This window comes from Tricharina praecox, assembly GCF_024521635.1.
Source record: "Tricharina praecox strain CBS 144465 chromosome Unknown BZA05scaffold_44, whole genome shotgun sequence".
Lineage (NCBI taxonomy): Eukaryota > Fungi > Ascomycota > Pezizomycetes > Pezizales > Pyronemataceae > Tricharina > Tricharina praecox.
In genome coordinates this window covers 139,531-161,189 of record NW_026250446.1, presented here as the reverse complement: position 1 = coordinate 161,189, position 21,659 = coordinate 139,531, and the positions used below count along the sequence as shown (strand labels likewise).

Genomic DNA, 21,659 nt, shown 5'->3' with positions numbered 1-21,659 from the left:
CTTTATTCTGTGCAGCGAGTTTGCGGGCGGCGAAGGAGCCGGGTTGAATTTTGACATCCGGCTTGGTGTCGTCTTCTTCGGCTTCTTTGGATTGAGGTTTCTTTTCTTCCAAATTGAAGTCAACGAGACGCGGGAGGAGAGGAGGGAATTGAAAACAGAAGATCTGATTTTCGGTTTCAGCATTGGCAGTTGGTTGTGGGGCGGCAGTGGGCTATTCGATGTTAGTACAGTAGAAGCAAAGCAAACGATTGTTAGACATACCGAAAACATTTCCACATCGTTGTCGGGGTCCCTGGCTTTGCCCGTATCCAGACCAAGCCCATTCATAGCTCCACCAAGCTCGAGGAGAGCATCGTTCCGATCCGTCTCCAACCGCTCGTACTCCTCCTTTTCTTCTGTCGTCGAGATGATGGGCTTCTTACCCAGGACACTCGACCTTCTCCTCCGCCTCACCGGCGATGTAGGCTCCTTCTTCCGTTTGACCTCCGGCGAGTCCGAAACCTTCACCTTGCGTTTCGTCATCTCCGGCGAACTGGGAGGGAGCATCCCCAGGTCATCGTCTTCCGGCTCGGCTTTGATTTTGATTTCAGTCTCGAAAGTCATCTCCTTATCTTTCATCGCCTTCAGTTCCGCCTTGCCCTTCTTCGCGCTCGAATCCGTATTCACCATCGCCTGACGATCGACGTGTTCGCTCCGAGGAATCCGTACAGGCGCACCGGCACCCCAGTCATTCGTCATGTCCCTTTCCTCTCCATCCATCTCGTCATCGTCGCTCGCCGCATCCAGAAGCGAGATATACTCGACGTCCATCTTCGGTCCGTCCGAGTCATCCGAACTCGAGTATCCACCTTTATCGTCACCGTCCCGAGGATCGCGCTTGACGTTCGATTTGTACCGCATCGCGCGACTGCTGCCAGAGCCTCCAAAGATCCCCGTCCCGCTCCGCTCTGCAAACACCTTATCCCTCCGCCCGGTGACCACACTACCGAGCGCAAACGGACCACTGGCGCCAGGTAAAACATCCGAGAAGCCAAGGCCTCCCCCACCGCGTCCCCGTCCTCCTCGGCCACCACCACGACCACCGCGACCACCGCCGCGGCCACTCCCGCCGCGAGACGACTTGGTAGCCTGTTGTTCCTGAAATTTCGCGTCGAGTGTCTCTCGCTCCCTGCAAAGTGTATGTTAATCACCAACCCAATGACCGTCGAAGACACGTGTAAGCAAGAGGGCAGCAAACTCTTTCGTCCTCCTCTGCACCACCTTCGGCTTGAACTTAATCTTCGATCCGACAGCACCACGCAAGGGTCCCCCGCGAGTAGATGGAGAAGTGAGACTATCCAGTCGCCCCTTAGGCGGTGCAGTTGTCGGTATTTCTTTCGTTTCCGTTGGATCGGTGGCGGCAGCCGAAGCTTCGGGAAGGACTGCGGCGTGGGAAAGCGACGCGGCGGAACCCTCGGCGGGGAGATTCTGGGTAGTGGGTTGCCCAGTGGTAGCACCGCGGCGAGCGGCGGGCTTCGGTTTCGCTTTCGGGAGTTTGGGCGGCATTGAGCTGAGTGTTGTGGTGACAGTTTTCGTGAGAGTGGGGGACTTCGCGATGGTGGGTTGTGACTCGGAGGCCTTTGGCGAGAAAGTGGGTTCACGTGTCTCGCTAGGACCGCGGGCACGATGCGGCTCAAAACAGTCAGCGATGACACACAAATATTCAAAACCTCTTTAGGAACACGTGTAACAGAAGCACCATCACCATCACGACCACGCTGTGCACGCATTCATTCGAAAACCCCATAAGGAACGTGTCTAGGGCACCATTGCAATTATGCCACGCACTGCCGTACGGACCTCCCATCGCGATCGATCCATCTACTCGCGACGATATATACCCAGGCTCGTCGCCGAGCCGACATTTCCTTCGGCGAATTTAGCTCGGCGTTCTGTCTATCGAGCTTGCGCAGCTTATCCGCTATCATCAGCATAAACGCACCGATCTCATATCTGCTGGTTGCCTCAGAGCACCATCGCGACGATGCTACGCACAAAATCAGTCGGAAACCCCCCCAAGGGACGCGTCTACAGTACCATCACAACTACACCGCGCCTCGCCGAGCCGACATTTCCTTTGGCGAATTCATCTCGGCGTTCCGACTGTCATCGAATATCCGACGCCGGCTACACCGTAAATGACGAGGAAGTGATGCCGGGAGAGAACTAAGTTGAACAGCGTCTTCGCGCTACATCTTCGAGTCGAGCGGGAGACTCCTTGCCCGATCCAGAGCAGTTATCTTACATGCTGATCGCAGGGGACAACTGCGTTTCCGCATCTACGTACCACAACGCATCGCTGGTCCGGATCCTGGCGAACTGTACAATAGCAGGGCAGTTACTGCCGTAGCGGCGATGCGTTATCCGCGGCATCGATTGGATAATGGGAACTGCCGCCCTGATGTTGTAGGAGTGGGCGAACCAGGGGCCTCTCGGGAACGGGGCAGTCTCCACGACCACTTGATATACCTAGCCGTTTTGCCGTTGCGTAGCTAGTTGCGGTTGGATCATTTGTGCCGCGAGAGGAGAATCAATTTCTTCATGTACTCCACTTGCGTTTTTGCTTCAACCAATAGCTACCAATAGGACATCAATCGAGTACCTATTGAATCATCGATGCCGTCTGTCGTCCCAGTGCGAATCATACGAGGTGAAGCAAGAATATCTGAGGGAGTCGAGAACCTAGTGTTAGTGGTTTCTGCGACTATCTATGTGCGCTGCTCCGTCAGTTCCTTTCGATTGCCACCAACCTATACCGCCTTCCGGGATGGGTTTCATGAAGAACTTACTTCCTTGTCGAAAATCCTGTGTGAGAACGATCTTCGGTGGGCTGTGGGGTAAGGAACATTGCCTGCTGTTCTGTATTTGACAAATACGATATTCGACCGTACTGATACGGAAAAACGCATATTTTTTACCCCCCGTTTCACTATACAGTATGTACCAGTAGTTTCTCTATGTACCCGCTGCGGAGTAACTTAAGTACATACTATCGATTGGTACGCGTGGGAATCCCACCCCTCACCACCAATGTCCACGATCCTGTGAATAACTCAACGATTAACCTTTCAGTACAGGGTCAGGGAAAAAGACATGACTCTCCCAGGTATTATCTACTGTTCCTACGAGAGTCGGAAAAACTTGATTTTTTTTTGCAGTGATGGCCGTGAAGTCTGTCCGCGGACTCGAAGCGAACCCCGCGTTTTGGGACGGTCCAAGACCCTGATCAATTGGTGCCTTGTACTAGTATCATGTACTGTCTCGATGGTTGTTTCCGAGCCGTGTTCTCGGTTTCCAACCATGATTGGCGACTCCAAGTGGCGATCTCCCATTGGTGTCTCGGGGAACACCCGAGCCTGCGGATATGCATGTACTCTAGGCCTTCGCCCAACAGAATCCGTCAGAGTGCTTTGCTGACTCGTTACCCCCGCTCCGCATCAACTATCTGCCTCGCGTGTTCGCGACGATAGCCCCGCCTTCTTCCCTTCTTCACATCAATCATTCTCCTTTTCCAAACCGATTCACTATCCTTCCGACAACTGATCCAACCCAAATCATCTCGACACTTGCTATAATCGGGGCCCTACATCCGGCTTGCCAAATCCTACTTCATCATCTCCTTCCCGAGACCCCACGAGGAACCCGACAATGGCAAACAGAACCGATAACTCCCGTACCTACAACGACGCGAACCACAACGAGGTCCAACATCCGACCTTTGCTGCGCCCGTCGTGTTTGGTTCGCCTTACTATTGCGTGTTACGACGGGTCATCCCTTCGGCTAACACACACCACCTGTATGTAGGACCGACGAAGTTTCAATACTTCGCGCAGCAACATGGCTCTCGAAACGCGCAAGCCTTGGAAACGTTTGGTAGGTTGGTGGACGCTCCAACATGATTGCTTGAGCTGATACAGTGCGTTGCGCTCTCAAGCCACATCCCACTGTGCCGATGGTGCCGCTTTCAATTCTCGGCGTCTTGAGCACGAACCTACATGTTTAAAAGACACCCGGGTCGGCCTCCTCAAAGACATCAATGACTGGGCGGATTCCCGGAACGGTGCATGCATCTTTTGGTTGAACGGAATGGCTGGTACTGGAAAATCCACCATAGCTCGTACGGTCGCTTCGAGATGGGACCATAAGAAGCGGCTTGGAGCAAGTTTCTTCTTTTCCAGAGGCCAGGGAGATCTAGCCCGCGCATCGAAGCTCTTCATTACCTTCGCCTACCAGCTGGGGCGTTCGAATTCCCGCCTTGGCTCCCGCGTCCGTAAGGCTATATGCGATCACCCCGATATCATCCGGCAAAGCCTACGCGAGCAGTGGAAACATCTCATTCTCAAACCGCTCTCCCGGTCGTCGAAAATGCACTCGTTGGTATTCGTTATCGATGCGTTGGACGAGTGTGACGACGAATATGATGTGGCGCTAATCCTTAACCTGCTTTCTCAGGCAGCAAATGTCACCTCCGTGCGGTTGCGAGTATTTATCACAAGTCGACCTGAAACCCCGATCCGTCATGGTTTTCAATTCATACCGAAATCTACACATCGAGTTTGTGTTCTTGACCAGATCGCAAGCCCGATAGTCTTTCACGATATATCCACTCTCTTCCATCATGAGTTTACCAGAGTCCGGGATCACCGCGGCCTACCAACTCAGTGGCCCAGCGAAGCAACCCTAGAACGTCTCGTTGACAAAGCAGATGGACTGTTCATATACGCTGCAACAGTCTGTCGCTTCATTGACAATAAGGATTGTTATCCGCCGGATCGTCTGACTTCCGTATTGGAAGACACCGTGCACATTGGATCACCAGCGCAACAACTCGACGTGATATACACCAAGGTTTTAGGAACCGCGATACCGGTTGAAGATAGCGGGAGTCCGGGAATAGAGAGGCAGATACACCTGTTTAAACGAGCTATCGGATCCATTGTGATTCTTATTGATTCATTGACTGCCACCGCTCTAGGCCAACTATTGGGTGCTCGGCTGGGGGAAGTCGAAGGAATTCTGAAATCCCTGAGTTCTGTGGTGGGTTATTCCGATAGCGGAGATACCACAATCAGGCTCTTGCATCCGTCTTTCCGTGACTTCCTGTTGGACAGCGGGAGGTGCGACGATCGGTTCAGGATCATGGGGGACAACGCACATGAAGACCTTGCACTATGTTGTCTTGAGGTCATGTCAAGGCATCTAAAGCAGGATATATGCTCTCTGGAGCTTCCGAGTACCATTACCAGCGAAGTGGATCTTTCCATCCTCCAACGCTGTCTTCCCCAGGAAGTTAGGTATGCGTGCCGGTATTGGCTGGTTCACCTTCAGCGGAGCAAAGTTGAACTCTGTCACCAAAACACCGGATCTGAATCACTGCACCATCGTGTCCACACTTTCTTGAAGAAACACTTCCTCCACTGGCTTGAAGCTCTCAGTTTGCTGGGCAATTTGGCGGAGGGAGTTCTCATGATGACGAATTTTGAATCTATGCTTACGGTGAGCAATTCAAAGCTTTCTTTCTTGGAGATTCACTTTTCTGGAGAGCCGGCGTTCTGCACAGACCAGGAAAGCTCCGATGTACCCAATTCAACGCCAACCACCGGTTGGGGGAATTCTACGAAGAGATGATTTGTTTTGACTTGATATCTATGCTTGCTGCTCCCTGGAAACACAACGGTGCACTTTTTCGCCCAGAACGTTGCTAACTTACCAAGTCCGCTGCCGATCCACATTTACGCGCGATCGTCCACGATGCCGTGCGGTTCATACTAAATTTCAGATCGACAATCGAAGTCGCGCATCTACAAACCTATTGCTCTGCTCTGATATTCAGCCCGATGGGAAGCATAATCAGGGAGCAGTTTCGTGATTGTCTGCCGGGCTGGATCACGATCCAACCGGTGGTTCAAAATGAGTGGGACTCTACGCTGCAGGTGCTGGTGGGCCATACATATGACGTCGCAATTGTGGCATTCTCGCCAGATGGCAAACTCCTTGCGTCCGGATCCGCTGACAACACTGTGCGGCTCTGGGATCCGACGTCGGGGACCTGTCGCGCCACCCTGGAAGGCCATTCGGGCTGGATCAACTCAGTAGCATTCTCGCCAGATGGCAAACTCCTTGCGTCCGGATCCGCTGACAACACTGTGCGGCTCTGGGATCCAACGTCGGGGACCTGTCGCGCCACCCTGGAAGGCCATTCGGGTAGGATCAACTCAGTAGCATTCTCGCCAGATGGCAAACTCCTTGCGTCCGGGTCCACTGATAGAACTGTGCGGCTCTGGGATCCGACGTCAGGGACCTGTCGCGCCACCTTGGAAGGCCATTCGGGCAGCATCCGGTCGGTAGCATTCTCGCCAGATGGCAAACTCCTTGCGTCCGGATCCGCTGACAACACTGTGCGGCTCTGGGATCCGACGTCGGGGACCTGTCGCGCCACCCTGGAAGGCCATTCGGGCTGGATCAACTCAGTAGTATTCTCGCCAGATGGCAAACTCCTTGCGTCCGGGTCCACTGATAGAACTGTGCGGCTCTGGGATCCAACGTCGGGGACTTGTCGCGCCACCCTGGAAGGCCATTCAAGCTGGTTGGACTCAGTAGTATTCTCGCCAGATGTCGAACCCCTTGCGTTCGGATCCGATGACAACACTGTGCGGCTCTGGGATCCGACGTTGGGGACCTGTCGCGCCGCCGTGGAAGGTTATTTGCGCGGGATCTGGTCGGTGGAATTCTCGCCAGATGGCACGCTCCTTGCGTCCGGATCCCATGATGACACCACTGTGCGGCTCTGGGATCCGACGTTGGGGACCTGTCGCGCCACCCTGGAAGGCCATTCGGACAGGATCAACTCAGTAGCATTCTCGCCAGATGGCAAACTCCTTGCGTCCGGATCCGCTGACAACACTGTGCGGCTCTGGGATCCAACGTCAGGGACCTGTCGCGCCACCTTGGAAGGCCATTCAGGCAGCATCCGGTCGGTAGCATTCTCGCCAGATGGCAAACTCCTTGCGTCCGGATCCAATGACAACACTGTGCGGCTCTGGGATCCGACGTCGGGGACCTGTCGCGCCACCCAGGAAGGCCATTCGGACGGGATCAACTCAGTAGCATTCTCGCCAGATGGCAAACTCCTTGCGTCCGGATTCAGTGATCAAACTGTGCAGCTCTGGGATCCAACGTCGGGGACCTGTCGCGCCACCGTGGAAGGTCATTCGGGCGGGATCAACTCAATAGCATTCTCGCCAGATGGCAAACTCCTTGCGTCCGGATCTGATGACACCACTGTGCGGCTCTGGGATCCAACGTCGGGGACCTGTCGCGCCACCCTGGAAGGCCATTCGGGCTGGATCAACTCAGTAGCATTCTCGCCAGATGGCACGCTCCTTGCGTCCGGATCCCATGATGACACCACTGTGCGGCTCTGGGATCCGACGTCGGGGACCTGTCGCGCCACCCAGGAAGGCCATTCAGACGGGATCAACTCAGTAGCATTCTCGCCAGATGGCAAACTCCTTGCGTCCGGATCCGCTGACAACACTGTGCGGCTCTGGGATCCGACGTCGGGGACCTGTCGCACCACCCTGGAAGGCCATTCGGACTGGATCAACTCAGTAGCATTCTCGCCAGATGGCAAACTCCTTGCGTCCGGATCCAGTGATAGAACTGTGCGGCTCTGGGATTCGACGTCGGGGACTTGTCGCGCCACCCTGGAAGGCCATTCAGACGGGATCGGGTCGGTGGAATTCTCGCCAGATGGCAAACTCCTTGCGTCCGGATCCTATGATGACACTGTGCGGCTCTGGGATCCGACGTCGGGGACCTGTCGCGCCACCCTGGAAGGTTATTCGGGCTGGATCGGGTCGGTGGCTTTCTCGCCAGATGGTAAGTATCTCACTGGGACAGATCCCAAGGGAACCTTCTGTTGCTGGGATATTGATATGAAGCGGAAACCTCTGGCAACAAAAAAAATCGAAAGGCACCATTTACAATCTACATTGCGTATCGAGAACCACTGGATATCGTTGGGAGTGCGAAAACTAGTTCTATTTCCCTTTGATCATCGACCGGACTGTGCCGAGATCGGGAATGGAATTGTTGCCCTCGGTTATAATTCAGGCAGGCTTTCTTGCATTGGCTTTAATTTGGACTCGGTTTCATCTATTGATCGCTGTGGAGGGGAATTGAGCATGGGGGCATCTCGAAGCTCTTCGGCGGTAAACGATGCGGACAAGCAATCCCGGGCTTCCTGGTCACAGCGGCTGCGGGAAGCCTGGTCTCGCCGGTAGCGGTGGGGTAGAGCGGTGTGCTGGAACGGGGGAGGGATAGTGGCGGTGATGAGCTGATATGCAGGCATCGGGGAAAGGAGAGAGATGGAGGAGGGATCCGGAAACGCGACTCGAATGAATGATGTTGAAGTTGATTATTCCATTCTGTCTAGATAGTGGCAGCCGTCTTATACATAAACTACCTGATGGGACTATGTCTTAATGTCCAGAGTAGCGGGCATGAGACCCGGAGCCGTACAAAGTTTGTCTAAATAATGTGACGTATATTCACGCACATGTGGATTCGGCAATATATCCATCAAGGAGGAAGAGAGCAACCTCTCATCTCAACCGCCCAAGATTGCTGCTGCAAGGCGGATAGGTGAGACCGGATGCCCCAGGCTGATCGGAACCCCAGTCGCGGCCAACAGTTAGTGGTGACGCAGGTCTGATAGCTTGCAAAATGCGTGATGCACCAATGACCGCACGGTGTTGGATCCCAGCCACACGCAACTGCGGTGTTCTCCATTTCGCGACTTGGTAGCTGACTGACAACCTATCGAACGTGACATACGCTACGGCAACAAAAGGTCAGAGGTGGTTAAATATACGGGCATCTGGCCGCTGATGGACTCAGGACTCACTACCTAAGGTATCCTGAGCGTCAACCAGAGCGGTAGCTCTCAACAGAGGTACATACCTGGTTGGGAAATGCACAACATGGTCGAGCTATTTTTACCCTGCACTGAGAGGGGTTAGGGGAAGTTTAGGACAGTAACCAGGTTTACCTCGGTGGAAAGCCGGGGGTCCAGCAGATGTGGGGACGGACGAACCACCCGCAAGTTCCGCAGGTGATGCACGGATCGATGAATGGCCCCAAGCCAGCCGGCCCGGTTATGGTGCGAGTTCACGTTGACCGTGTTCATGCCAGTGCAGGTAACTGCCCAGCCCAAACAAAGCCTGCCCGCAGCCCGGCGCGTGTAGCCCACCAGCCCGGGCGCGCCCGGGCTTGTAGGCTGTAGCGAGTGAGTTCCGATGATGCGTCTGCTAGTATCGTCGTCGAGGGTGATCCGGCACGGGTATCGCAACAACAACCGCAACATAATCCTCCCGCATATGTCAGCAGAGGTAGAAAGAGTGTTTAGTAGCGCTAAGCTCCTGGTGACGGACCGCCGGTATAGGTTGAAGCCGGGCATGATTGGGGCCTGCGAATGTTTGCGGCATTGGCATGCTTCCGCCACCGTGGACCTGTCTTCTTAGGAGCTTTACAATTTCATGTACGGTTTTTTCTCTTCTGTTTTCTTCTGTCTTTCTTCCTTGAGGGCGCTGCCGGCGTAAGCCTGTTTCCTATGTATATTCAATACTCTTTCTTCGGTCTTCCGAGAGAGAGAGACAATATCAATTTGTTATCTCATGCAGCCTTACTGGACTTTGGCGACCACCAACTTCCCAACCTTTCCTTTCCTGCCAGCTCCAACGTTTTTCCTATCTATTGTCGTAGAGTTACCCTACCAACTCTTGGATCCAGCCCGCCCAGCCAACTGATAGCCCGGGCTGGGCTGCCAGCCCATCGGCGCCAGCCCGGGCTATCAGATCAGCCCACCAGCCCCAGCCCAGCCCACGGGCTGTTCGGGCTGTTGCCTGCACTGGTTCACGCAATATCACTTGGAACCAGTTTTTTTCCTCCGGTATAGATGAATCATGAAACGTCCAACCGGACGAGGCGTAAGTACCTCTTTAACCGCTGCTCCGACCGGAAGCGCTACTCAAGAAACGGAGGGGCAACGATCGCTTCAAGTTGCGTGACCTCTTCAACGCAGAGGAGCGATGCAACCAAGCGAGCCTCGACTTTCTGGTTGTATTCTACTAGTTATAGCGCATGTGGTAATGCGCCAAACATCTCTCAAAAATTTGCACGTCGAAATTGGACGGTATCAATTGGCAGCGTGATGTACAAGTACGCCGTGGGCCGGCACGCAGGAATGAGGAGGATGATAAGGTTAGCTTTGGAAGCACCGGTCAGGGTTCCATCTCGTGGACACGTCTGCCTAGCTTAACCACATTTCCATTTAGCGTTCTCCTGACTCAGTCGTCATTTTCCTTCTCCCCTAACCTTGTACCTATCTAATCTTCAACCTGATCTCATCTTATCCCATCATGGTATCAGATAACACTGCTGCCCCGTCACGGTGACCGTAGTGCACCCGTGGGCATGCTGCAGCGGTAGCGAAGAGTGAAGATCAGCAGAAGGATACACTTCGGCACAGCATGCACAAAAGAAAATCGTGGAGGAGCAGGGAATCGAACCCTGGACCGCCTCTATGCTAAAGAGGAATTATACCACTAAACCACACCCCCAATCGATGACAGGAAATGGTTCGTAGCTATCCATACTTTGTAGTAGACGCCTATCAAATGCATTTGTACATTGCGATGGAAGCCTTGTTTCTTATCCTTCTCGTTATCTGAATATCGCGTCCATTATATATGCATGCTGTCGTGATGACCAGAAGGCGTGACGGCGTAGGTAGATTCACCGGGCTCGTGGTTTCCTCCGGGGCTACTGGTAGCCATATCCGCCACCCCAAGCTGTCCCCCGGAGCTACCAGACGTCTGGATCCGACATTCAACACCTTTCTAGCCACATAGTAGAATCCTGTCATAATTTTGCCACGGTCGGACATCTCAGGTGTGTGCCTTGATAATCTGGTTGTATCCTAAACAGCCACGTGTGTATCACATAACTACGGCTTTGGTTTATTTAGGGCCCGTTTGGATGGCCTCAGTTTTCAGTTCCACTTTTAAAGCCAAATTCAGTTCCCACCGGGACACCGAATACTGTTCAGTTTCAGTTGCCAGAAAACCTTGAGGTGAATAGAGTGTTTGGCAGTTCTCAGTATACTCAGCCATAGGTCTGAATAGTAGGCTTCTCCGGGACTCTACTAGTAGACACCTTGCAGACCCGCTTTTTACTCTTCCTATTAAGGGGAGTCTATGGTTGAAGTTAAATTGCGATACTGAGTGGCGGCAAAGAAATGACCTCTCCAAGTCAGGGCCAGTTTCGTCGCTGGGACCGCGCAGTTTCAGTTCGTTTTTTAGGGTTTTTGTGCCATCAAAACGGGGTTTCAGTTTTGTTTGCTCAGTTTCTAGAAAAACTGAGGCCATCCCAAACGGGCCCCAACAAATTCTGAGAAGGATACACTTCGGCACAGCATGTACAAAAGAAAATTGTGGAGGAGCAGGGAATCGAACCCTGGACCGCCTCTATGCTAAAGAGGAATTATACCACTAAACCACACCCCCATTTCATGCAATTGCACTACTTGTAACATTTACAGTATAAAGCTTTTATCAGTTATCTCAAGGTGTATGCGCCGGTATTTTTCAACCTCGATTCCAGCGTAGCCACTGATGAGCAACCCTGACGACCACGACAAACAGGGCAATTGCGTATCTACTGCGCCGATCTCAGCAGCGGTAAAGCCATCCCCCAGCAAGGCACTGAGATAACGACACCGGGAGCCACGCTCTCCCGAAGACCAGATTCCAGGCAAATCACTTTCAACACTTGTCCACGTTATTCGATATGTCTTTGTAACAAAAGCTACCGACGGTGGTGGAGACGCCAGAAGAATCATGGAAGTCATGAATGTCTCCGAAAGAAATTCGAGGTGCTCGTCGCTCGGATTCGCACTCGGTCGGGAATTTTGAGCATACGTCACGTCGAAACCACCATCGACAAGCTCGCCGAGCACATTTCGAACCTGGAGAAAAATGAATGGTTTCTCTGAGCTGTAGATGATGCGCTTATTCGTTTCCTCAGGCATGGGGTGTATGAGTACTGCATAGGTCACCTCGCTAGGTCATCGGATATCATTGCAGCAGACCGCTCCTCGAACTTCGAGGTCTCGGAATTGCGGGGGTTCGTATACATTCACAGGACACTGTCTCACCGGCCAGTATCTCCAGTGGACGACAAGCCGTCCCAATTCCGGCTGCGGCCGGTGCCGGTACAAAACTCACTCGGGAGCATCTCTTCAAAAACTGCCCCGAATGGAAAAGTCAGCAAAAGACACTCTGGGCACAAGTCAGGGAGCAGACAAGGAGGGGCAAAGGCCGCTTCAAAATCCGGGACCTCTTTGCAGACGAGCGGTGCAGCCAAGCCCTCCTCGACTTTCTTTCCCCCAATGCTGTGGACAGGCGGATCCCAGAGGCGGATGATGAGGAAGATGCAGCAAGTGAGGTGTCGGAATGGGAGCTGAGGGAGCGGGAAGAGCGAGCGGAGCTGAGGCGACTCGAGGAGGAGTATGAGGGCGCGGAATTTGAGGAGCTAGGCGATGTAGAATAGCGGACGAGAGCGGCGCGGCGGAGGTGGGAGCACTCTAGGGGGCGGGGGCGGGGGCGGGGGCGGGTCCAGGCGCGGGCGCGAGTGCGGATGTGGGTTGGGTGCGGGCGCGGGGGGCGAGTGCGAATGGTGGAGTTAAACTTTCGGGAAAGGCTAGGGTGGAGGGTAGGGAAAGCCACATCGGGCCGCTCAGCGAAAGCTAGGTTGGACAGTGGCGTGGAAACGGGAGGGGGGTGAACGGGGCGATATTGCCACGATCTAGATAGGTCGCATGCAATTACTTATTAAACAAAAAAAAAAACTGCGGTCCGTTCGTCGAGCCCACTTATTTCCCTTCCCTTCCCGTCCCTCAACCCTCTCGCGTGTAGAGTATGGAGCCTACTCTTTACGAGCTGTGGGAATATAGTAGCAACGGTGGAATCGTCTTCGCGGTTGTTAACCGCCGTCGATTTATCTTCGGCGGCGTCCTGTGGCGTCCCGTAGCGGTGGGTGGGATCGGTGGTTGCCAGTGTTAAATTGGCGAGCGCATCGGTTCTGGTGGTGATCGTGTCGCGTGAATGCTTGTTTTGAGTGCAGCTCTCGGAGGCTCGGTCCCTGGCGATGATCAGCGCAGGGGCTAAAAGGCTTAGCCTACATACATAGAGTACATACCGAACCCGCGTTAGGTAGAAGATCGCGAGCTGTCGGATATTTGAACGGAAGAATCACTAGTCAGAAAATGCATCCACGATTTTGATGGCGGAGGAGATATATAGCGGTCGTGAATTGTGAAGCGTTGGTTACATGTGCTATCCGTGTAGGCAAACATCTTCGTAGTACATATGGGTCTGATGAATATCACGTCAAGACACCGAGCGTCCGAGGAATTTCAAAAAAAAGGGTATATTCTATCCAAAAGTCAAGTACACAAACACCACATCGTCCGACCGATCGGTACTCATACACCTTCCTCGTCCAGCCTACAGCACCTCTTCCTCTTCTTGTTCCGGCGCCTTGTTAAGCTCCTCCGGCTCCTGCTCGTCCTCGTCATCAGACCAGGTCTCATACTCCATGGGCGGGTCTCCCTCCTGGAAGTATCCAGTGCGCGGGCGTTTCATACCCACGTCCTCCCTGTACACGGCACACTCCGCGTCGTCTCCCTCGTCGAATCCGCGCTTCATTCCGGCCGCCGGCCGCTCCGACCCAGCGCGGTGCGCCCTCTTCATGCGCTTGCTAGTATCACAAATACGCACATTGCGGTTTTCCTCGTTCACGGTCGACAATCTGCGCTTGGCGGTGGCGGGAGCGGTCGGGGTCGTGAACTGCGGGGCCTCGGCGCCGAAAGACGGGGTGGTCTTACGCTTCTTGGAGGGTGTCTGTGGCACCACAGGGACACGCTTGTTGGAAGGTGGGGAGAAGACACCTGCGCCGGTCATGTTGGCGGCAGGGCTGGGCGGTTCAGCGGTCTTCTGTTTCTTGGAGGGGGACTCTGGGGATGCGCCGCGTCGCTTCTTAAAGCCGAGCGGGATGATACCGGCAGACGTGTCGCTAGTAGGACTCTTCCGTTTCTTGGAGGGGGGCACTGGGGAGGTGCCGCGTCGCTTCTTGACACCAGCGCCGGTCTTGTTGGCGGCAGGGCTGGGTGGTCGAGCGGTCTTCTGTTTCCTGGAGGGGGACTCTGGGGATTTGCCGCGTCTCGTCTTGAAGCCGAGCGGGATGGTACCGGCTGGCGTGCCGCTAGTAGCACTCTCAGTGGCAGCGGGGAGTGGTGCGGAATCTGTTGGAGTGGTGTGATTAGAGGCATTTGTTGAAGCCGTTCCTCCTGTGTTGGTCGTCGAACCGGCAGTAGCAATGGGCGGCTCGCTGTGCTGCTGAGGCGAAGAATCAGGCTCTGCGGTGGCATGCGTGCCACTCAGCGGCGGCGAGGAAAAAGCGTCCGTGGAAGTAGCGGAGGAAGTGGAAGTAGCAGCAGCGGCGGCGGTGGCGCCCGTGGATATGGCGGGAGCGACAGTCGGAGTAGCAGAGGAATCTGAGGCCTTGGTGGCCGGAGCCAGCGCTGCAATCGCTTGAGCATTTTTAGCAACTGAAATCAAACCGTCAGCCAACGGCTTCAACTCGCAAGCACCGCAGCCACAATCGCGGCGAACAAACTCACGTTCTCCCATAGCGCACTTGATTGTCCCCAGCCCACCAACCGCCGTAGCGATGTCATTGTCCGTCGCCATCACCAGTAGATTGCGCATGGTCTCGTTCATCGCATCGGCATCACTACACCGAGGTCGCGTCAGCATTGCCGTCGCAGGGGGTCGAGCGAAGCAACGCGATAAGGCTTACGTTTGTAGCTTGTTGAGGTACGCAAGTAGATCTTTGTTGCCCGTGGGGACGGCGCGGTCGATCGGAATAGAGCAGTGTCTTGGGCGCTTTGGAGAGGTTGCGTTTCTGAGTGTCTTGCTGCCGTTGGCATCCTCGCGGGAGCCGCGCTTGCGAGAGGCGGGAGATAGCGTCATGCTTGAATGGGGGGGTCGCGATGTCGTGGAGGTTGTGGAGGTTGTGAGGGATTGGCACGGAGGTAATGTCGCGAGTGGGTTTTGTGAGGAAGAAGTTCATCGGTTAGCTTGGGATAGGTAGAGTAGCACACTAGTGTGCGTTGGCCGTCACGTCGCGTGGTGTAACTACCCGGCATTCGCCGTCCAACGTTGTCTTGGCGGCCGGCATCCCGCGCTCAGCTGCCGGCGTAGGCACGGGAACGAGAAAACTCCGAAGACGAAATTTTGAGCCAACACGGAACAGTAATGACGTGCTCCACCATCGTCGCAATGACCACTAATCAGAAACCGGGTGGTAGTCAATCCGGCAATGCTCTGCCTCTCGCTGACGAACGCGTCGAGATCGAAGAAAGGTACCCATACAGCCTAAGCGTGCCAATGCAACCGCGCCAACGAATGCTGTACCTACTGTGATCTTCCCAGCCTGCCTTTGGTCATTCTGTCGAAGCCGACCCCCAAACGTATGCCGAGGCTCCGGAAGTTGCCGTGGAAATGAAATCAAACGCCGCCTCCGAGAAAGCTGCAACATCCGCCGGCCTTCCATCTTATCCGAGCACACAACGAGTCGGTGCCCAATGGTTGAGGGCCGAGGGAGCAAGAAAGGCGATGTATGTAACTACTACAGTTCAATAAGGTGCAGTGCAAAGACGATGATACAGAAGAAATCACCGAGAGATACCATGATTACCGACGTGTTCCAGCGGGAGCTAAAAGACCAGTCACGTCGCCTGCCGTTTTGGGGTCAGAAAACGCGGGCGTTGACATCGGAACCTCGCCACCTTCCTCTTATGTGCCTCTTTTGTTTGTTTTAAATTATTAGGATGTGTGCGCGAGCTATGTACTAGATCACGGCAGTGTACACTACTTTTTATGGGAATGCTGTTTTTCTCCCCCTTGGTTTTCTCTCGTCTAAGCCTATTGTGTTGGTGATCTAGTTTAATGTCCTCAGGCATCAATAGACCGAGTTGTGGAATAACGGTGGGAACGGACGGATAAGATGTGACGGACAGATATCTTGTGGACGGACGGATATCTTGTGGACGGACGGATATCTTGGGATTGGTTTTTTGTATCTCTCCAAATACTCTCTCTTTTGTCCTCTCTTTTGTTCTATATTTAGCAATCACATCTCCATCTCTCCCTCACTCGATCGCTCAGATCCGCTTGACAAAACATTGAAGATAGAGTGACATTCTGACCGTTGCGGCGTAAAAAAGCATTGGCTCGTTTGCTAAGGATGAAGAGGGAAATGTGACGGATCCGGTCGAGCAGGCCGAGGGAAAGAAGGCCATATTGATCTGCAACCTCGGGTCTCAAGTTGCGCATCCTGGCGGAATGAATGTTGATTGTGGTAGGTACATTAGGTCAGTGACAGGATATCGGACGTCTGGAGATGACGAGGTTCGTAACGCGAGCACGGAAGACCTCCCTTCCGCAGGATCAGGTACACAGATTTAGGATACTCTGGTTTATAAAGCTTGTGCCTATAGAGAGAGAGAGAGCTGGTCACGATATTGTTTGAAGAGCATATACCTGGAAGGAAACAGAAAGAAAAGCTTGTAGCATAATCCATGCCTTGATGACGTACACGATGAGTTCGACATGATACGACCTCTACATCAAGCTGTCGAGCCCCTGGACATCCCGCCGTGGCCACTGGCCAAAGATCGCACAGCCTCCAGGAGGCGAGTCATCGCCGTAAGAACGACACCAAAACCGCTACCACTGCATCGACAACGCCCCTTACAAATACTCCGCTCGTGAACGGCGTGCACTACTGAGGGCCCGTTTGGATGGCCTCAGTATTAGCGAAAACTGTCAGTTTTTCGAGAAACTGAGCAAATAAAACCAAGACCCCGTTTGGATGGCACAAGAATTAAAAAAAAGAACTGAAACTGTGCGGGTCCAGCGACGAAACTGGTACTGACTTCGAGAGGCCATTTCTTTGCCGCCACTCAGTGTCGCATTTTAACTTCAACCATGTTAAAAAGCGGGGCCACAATGTGTCCACTATTAAAGTTCCGGTGAAGCCTATTATTCAGATTCCAGGCTGAGTAATCTGAGAACTGCGAAACACTCTGTTCTCCGGAAACTGAAACTGGACAGATATCGGTGTCCCGTCGGGGAACTGAATTTCGCTCTAAAACTGGAACTGAAAACTGAGGCCATCCAAACGGGCCCTAAACCACACCCCCAGTTGATGGTAGGGTCCGTACGTAGCTACTTGTGGTTTTGTTGAAAACGCCTACCTGTTACAAAGACATTTAAATACATTTGTAGGAGTATTGCGATGGAAGCCTTATTTCTGATTCTTCTCGTAACCTAGACAGCGAGCCTTCCATATATACACGCTATATAGATGGCCAGAAGGCTTGGGGCATATGACGGTGCCGCCTAGGTCTGAGGTGCCCGTATGTATTCTACTTCAGTGAGGATATAATTAATATTCTGAGAAGGATTCGTTTCAGTTGCACTTGCAAAGAGAAATGAAAAAGAATGGAGGAGCAGGGAATCGAACCCTGGACCGCCTCTATGCTAAAGAGGAATTATACCACTAAACCACACCCCCGATTGTGTAAAAAGGCGCGCGGTGAAACATACGAGGTATGTCATCGGCATCAGTTCTATTTGTCTTCTATTCTCGCAACGCAATCCATATTAATCCCATTACTGACCACACCACTTCCTATATATCTTCTATTCACGACACACCTATTCTCACGAAGTCGGTTGGGCGGCCGACCGAAGGCCATCGAAGCGGGGCGTACCAACAAACCACACCCCCGATGCTATCAGCTATTATCAAAGCATGCCTGGAAATATATGGAGAGTATGGGGAGTGGAAAAGGTACAGCCTACGTACCTCTCCCAACCTTGATTTCCTGGCCCGATGTTGGTGTAGTGATCCTTAACAAGAGGAAACACTAGGTTTTGTATGGAAATCAAGCTCCAGTGCACCAAACTCTCACGAGTGGCGACTAATCTTCAGTCTTAACTTTGAAGTTAAACATAGCGGCCACAGCCGCCATCCAGACTCCACCAGCAGATAGCCTGTCTCAGAATATGCATAACCAACCACCGGCAGTGACTGATCCTCGTAGTGGAAAGGAACAGGTGGATACTAATACTAGTCGTTGCCGGGTGGTGAAGTTGCATTTTTAAGAGTTGTCAGGTGTTCCCTTTTTGGTTTCTTTTTGGCAGATGCGGCTGTTGCCATGTAAACGGTTAAACTTCCCGGAACAACTTCCAGCGCGCCGACTATTGACGCCCCCTCAGTGAGTCCCTCGTACGATTCCTACGTTTAACTACCAAAGGGCCTGTTTGAATGGCCTCAGTTTTCAGTTCCAGCTTTAGAGCGAAATTCAGTTCCCCGACGGGACACCGATATCTGTCCAGTTTCAGTTTCCGGAGAACAGAGTGTTTCGCAGTTCTCAGATTACTCAGCCTGGAATCTGAATAATAGGCTTCACCGGAACTTTAATAGTGGACACATTGTGGCCCCGCTTTTTAACATGGTTGAAGTTAAAATGCGACACTGAGTGGCGGCAAAGAAATGGCCTCTCGAAGTCAGTACCAGTTTCGTCGCTGGACCCGCACAGTTTCAGTTCTTTTTTTTAATTCTTGTGCCATCCAAACGGGGTCTTGGTTTTATTTGCTCAGTTTCTCGAAAAACTGACAGTTTTCGCTGATACTGAGGCCATCCAAACGGGCCCTTAGTGGTGTATGATACGTGCAGCTTCCGAAGCCTCTGCTTTTGTTGCGGCTCCAGCTATCTAACTCAACGTTTCGGAATATTTGGGTAGACGAGAAGAGACAAATTATAATTTATTCGATACCTAAGAAAAACAGAAGAACCTATCGTCTCTGGCGAGACCTCTCTTTAACTTTTAAGACTCAGGTGCCGCATAAAGTTGGCTGCCGGCTAAAGTTGGCCGCCGCCCAAGGTTGGCCACTGCGCCAATCAAAGTTGGCCGCCGCCGCGTAACCATATACTCGTCGACGGTCCGCCGCGGCCGTCGATACTCGCCCTCAACCTTCCACCGCGATACCGTATTCATGCCGACGCCACTGGGTGACTAATATTTGACACGCACCATCCACCTTCCTGGACCCCCACCTTCCCCGACTCTTCGTATTTCTATCACCGCCCTCTCTCGTGCTTCATCCTCTAACATTGCCCACGGTGTATCCTCCACGTTCGCTAGACACACCAAAACCGTCTCGAATTCCCTACTAATAGTACCATTTTTCGTTCCCTTTTCGCTGCTTTCAATACCGACCTTCCTGAACAAACCCTCTGCGCAAACAGTCAACACCCGCGTTGATCAACATGTTTCGTCACGCCTACCGGAGCCACCTGTCTTTGGGCCTCCTCCGGGGCGGCTCCAATACTGTTGCTCGCGCACAATATGCGACTACTGCCAGTGGCAGTGCTGGCTCCAGAACGCAGAATTGGTTCAAAGAGGCGCGGCGAGAATGGTAAACGCTCGCCTTTATCCCTTTTATAACCTTCAAGTACTAGAATGCCTCTGTTTGAGATGGGTTGTTTTGAGGTCGCTTTTGTCACTGCGGACGTCGGATACGCCTACTGGCGCGACAAACAGCGGCAGAAAAACATATACGCCGCCTTCCGGCCAACTGTAGTTTCCGGCCCTGACGATTTCGTGGCACGTCCGGCTGTATTTAACTTGGTTAAGAAAACGCTGACCGCGGGGACGCTGACCACGGCAAAAATTACGATGTGATCGTTGGCAACCGTGCAACGGGCAAGTCCACCAAAGTTGAGAAGGTTGCCGACACTCTTCCTGGGGTTATCTATGTGTCAGTAAACGAGGGAGACACAAATATCGCCACTACGCTCAACACAGCATTCCAGAAAGCTCTTCATTGGGAAGAGTTTCACGGTTATGGCTGAATGTGTTCTTGCACAAGCCCGCTCCTTCGTCGGCGAAGCGACCAGGTAAGTCCGACATGATTGCTGTTATCGTCTTTAGCTGAAGGAACGGATCATAGACAGCAACGACTAGGTCAGACTCAACACCTTGTTCGCAGACTTCGAACAATTCGCGACCAGGCTCCTGGCCGAACACGGCCACCGCGCTGTACTGGTATTTGATAACATCGACGTTATCGCCAAGGAAGACCCGAAACTTCTATACACGCTGCAGTCACTCGCAAAGGAGGCCGCCGACAACGGTCCGTACAAGATGGTGTTTGTATGCTCTGACGGTCCTGCGCTAGCTCAGATGATGGGTAAGTTGCTGTCGCCCTTTCTTAGGTGGGCACAAATACTAATTCCACTACAGCGGGCTCAGCTTGGTCACGAGGCCACTACGATTTCGAATGCGATATCTGAGATCTCACACCCGCTGAGGCGATGGAATATCCGATCAATTGAATGATTGATGGATTGTTCATACTACATGGAACCCTAAGGTTATGGCCGATAAAGATATCGTCAAACGTCTATAATGCCATAGTTTTTGGGAAAAGTCTATAATGCCATAGTTTTTTCGCCGTTTCAACCCCACCACCACTTAAACCAACCACCAGTCAAACCACCACCAGTCAAACCACCACCATCTAAACCCACCATCTAAACCCACCATCAAAAGCTAGCACCACGCAACCCCACTGTGACCAGCGATCTCGGCGAGAGGGGCAGCATGAGGATGGCTTCTCGGCGGGAGGAAGCGGATGTGGTTAGTTCTTAGTGAGCACCAAAGTTGGCGGGGCCAGCGAGTCGCTTGCTCTCTCCGTCGTCTGCTTCTTCTTCTTCTTCGTTCTCTCTCATCATCTACAGAGTAGACGATTAAACTCTATATCCTCCCCCCCTTGTGTGTTCACGTTCTGTTGACCCGCTCCCGCGTCTGGAGAAGCATTGGCATGTAGACGGATATTTTAGGGACCGTTTGGATGGCCTCAGTTTTAGCGAAAACTGTCAGTTTTTTGAGAAACTGAGCAAATAAAACCAAGACCCCGTTTGGATGGCACAAGAATTAAAAAAAAGAACTGAAACTGTGCGGGTCCAGCGACGAAACTGGTACTGACTTCGAGAGGCCATTTCTTTGCCGCCACTCAGTGTCGCATTTTAACTTCAACCATGTTAAAAAGCGGGGCCACAATGTGTCCACTATTAAAGTTCCGGTGAAGCCTATTATTCAGACTCCTGGCTGAGTAATCTGAGAACTGCGAAACACTCTGTTTACTTTACAATTCTCCGGAAATTGGAACTGGATAGTATTTGGTGTCCCGGCGGCGAACTGAATTTCGCTTTAAAACTGGAACTAAAAACACAGGCTATCCAAACGGGCTTTTAGGAGTAGTGGTGGGTTTTCAAGGGCTCTTTGCCAACTCCAGGCCGACAAGCGTGGGACGTGGAAGGGAGCACGCACAGAGGAGAGAGCGGAGGTGGAGGCTTCCCCGTTTATTCAGTAAATGATAATCCGGGGAGAAGAAAAAGAAGACGAAAATCCCACTCGACC

The 21,659-nt window shown here is 52.9% G+C and overlaps 4 protein-coding genes and 3 non-coding genes across 7 annotated transcripts; 2 read left to right on the top strand and 5 right to left on the bottom strand.

Moving 5' to 3' along the window:
- Window positions 1–1,670, bottom strand: BZA05DRAFT_412775 (uncharacterized protein; the record flags this gene model as incomplete). The annotated part of the gene is made up of 3 exons (XM_051485128.1): window positions 1,238–1,670; window positions 262–1,168; window positions 1–211 (listed from the first exon to the last, which is right to left on the bottom strand). Coding segments are annotated over exons 1-3 (1,426 nt in total), but the record flags the coding sequence as incomplete, so codon positions are not given.
- Window positions 1,671–3,345: 1,675 nt separating this feature from the next.
- BZA05DRAFT_360237 (uncharacterized protein) lies at window positions 3,346–8,515 on the top strand. Its single transcript, XM_051481487.1, has 4 exons — window positions 3,346–3,778; window positions 3,845–3,913; window positions 3,975–5,536; window positions 5,755–8,515. The coding sequence occupies exons 1-4, from the start codon at window positions 3,688–3,690 to the stop codon at window positions 8,323–8,325; spliced, it is 4,293 nt and encodes a 1,430-aa protein (XP_051334919.1). The 5' UTR covers window positions 3,346–3,687; the 3' UTR covers window positions 8,326–8,515.
- A 2,075-nt stretch (window positions 8,516–10,590) lies between these two features.
- On the bottom strand, window positions 10,591–10,662 carry BZA05DRAFT_t301. The gene has a single exon. It is a non-coding gene; the product is annotated as a tRNA-Ala (tRNA).
- An 873-nt stretch (window positions 10,663–11,535) lies between these two features.
- Window positions 11,536–11,607, bottom strand: BZA05DRAFT_t300. The gene has a single exon. It is a non-coding gene; the product is annotated as a tRNA-Ala (tRNA).
- A 1,869-nt stretch (window positions 11,608–13,476) lies between these two features.
- BZA05DRAFT_439663 (uncharacterized protein) lies at window positions 13,477–15,219 on the bottom strand. The gene is made up of 3 exons (XM_051486544.1): window positions 14,963–15,219; window positions 14,784–14,896; window positions 13,477–14,711 (listed from the first exon to the last, which is right to left on the bottom strand). Exons 1-3 carry the CDS (start codon window positions 15,133–15,135, stop codon window positions 13,609–13,611), a joined length of 1,389 nt encoding a protein of 462 aa, XP_051334918.1. The 5' UTR covers window positions 15,136–15,219; the 3' UTR covers window positions 13,477–13,608.
- A 2,452-nt stretch (window positions 15,220–17,671) lies between these two features.
- Window positions 17,672–17,743, bottom strand: BZA05DRAFT_t299. Its single transcript has one exon. It is a non-coding gene; the product is annotated as a tRNA-Ala (tRNA).
- A 2,338-nt stretch (window positions 17,744–20,081) lies between these two features.
- BZA05DRAFT_449381 (uncharacterized protein) lies at window positions 20,082–20,530 on the top strand (the record flags this gene model as incomplete). Its single annotated transcript, XM_051487354.1, has 3 exons — window positions 20,082–20,134; window positions 20,207–20,427; window positions 20,481–20,530. The coding sequence occupies 3 exons, from the start codon at window positions 20,082–20,084 to the stop codon at window positions 20,528–20,530; spliced, it is 324 nt and encodes a 107-aa protein (XP_051334917.1).
- Window positions 20,531–21,659: the final 1,129 nt, after the last annotated feature.

Excerpts from the sequence above, each read along its gene's own strand:
- BZA05DRAFT_360237 (XM_051481487.1), top strand. The coding sequence starts at position 3,688 with ATGGCAAACAGAACCGATAACTCCCGTACCTACAACGACGCGAACCAC. Across the intron at positions 3,779-3,844 it reads TGCTGCGCCCGTCGTGTTTG|GACCGACGAAGTTTCAATAC; the intron begins GTTCGCCTTACT and ends ACCTGTATGTAG. Across the intron at positions 5,537-5,754 it reads ATTTTGAATCTATGCTTACG|TCCGCTGCCGATCCACATTT; the intron begins GTGAGCAATTCA and ends TAACTTACCAAG.
- BZA05DRAFT_439663 (XM_051486544.1), bottom strand. The coding sequence starts at position 15,135 with ATGACGCTATCTCCCGCCTCTCGCAAGCGCGGCTCCCGCGAGGATGCC. Across the intron at positions 14,897-14,962 it reads TACCTCAACAAGCTACAAAC|TGATGCCGATGCGATGAACG; the intron begins GTAAGCCTTATC and ends ACCTCGGTGTAG. Across the intron at positions 14,712-14,783 it reads CAAGTGCGCTATGGGAGAAC|TTGCTAAAAATGCTCAAGCG; the intron begins GTGAGTTTGTTC and ends GTTTGATTTCAG.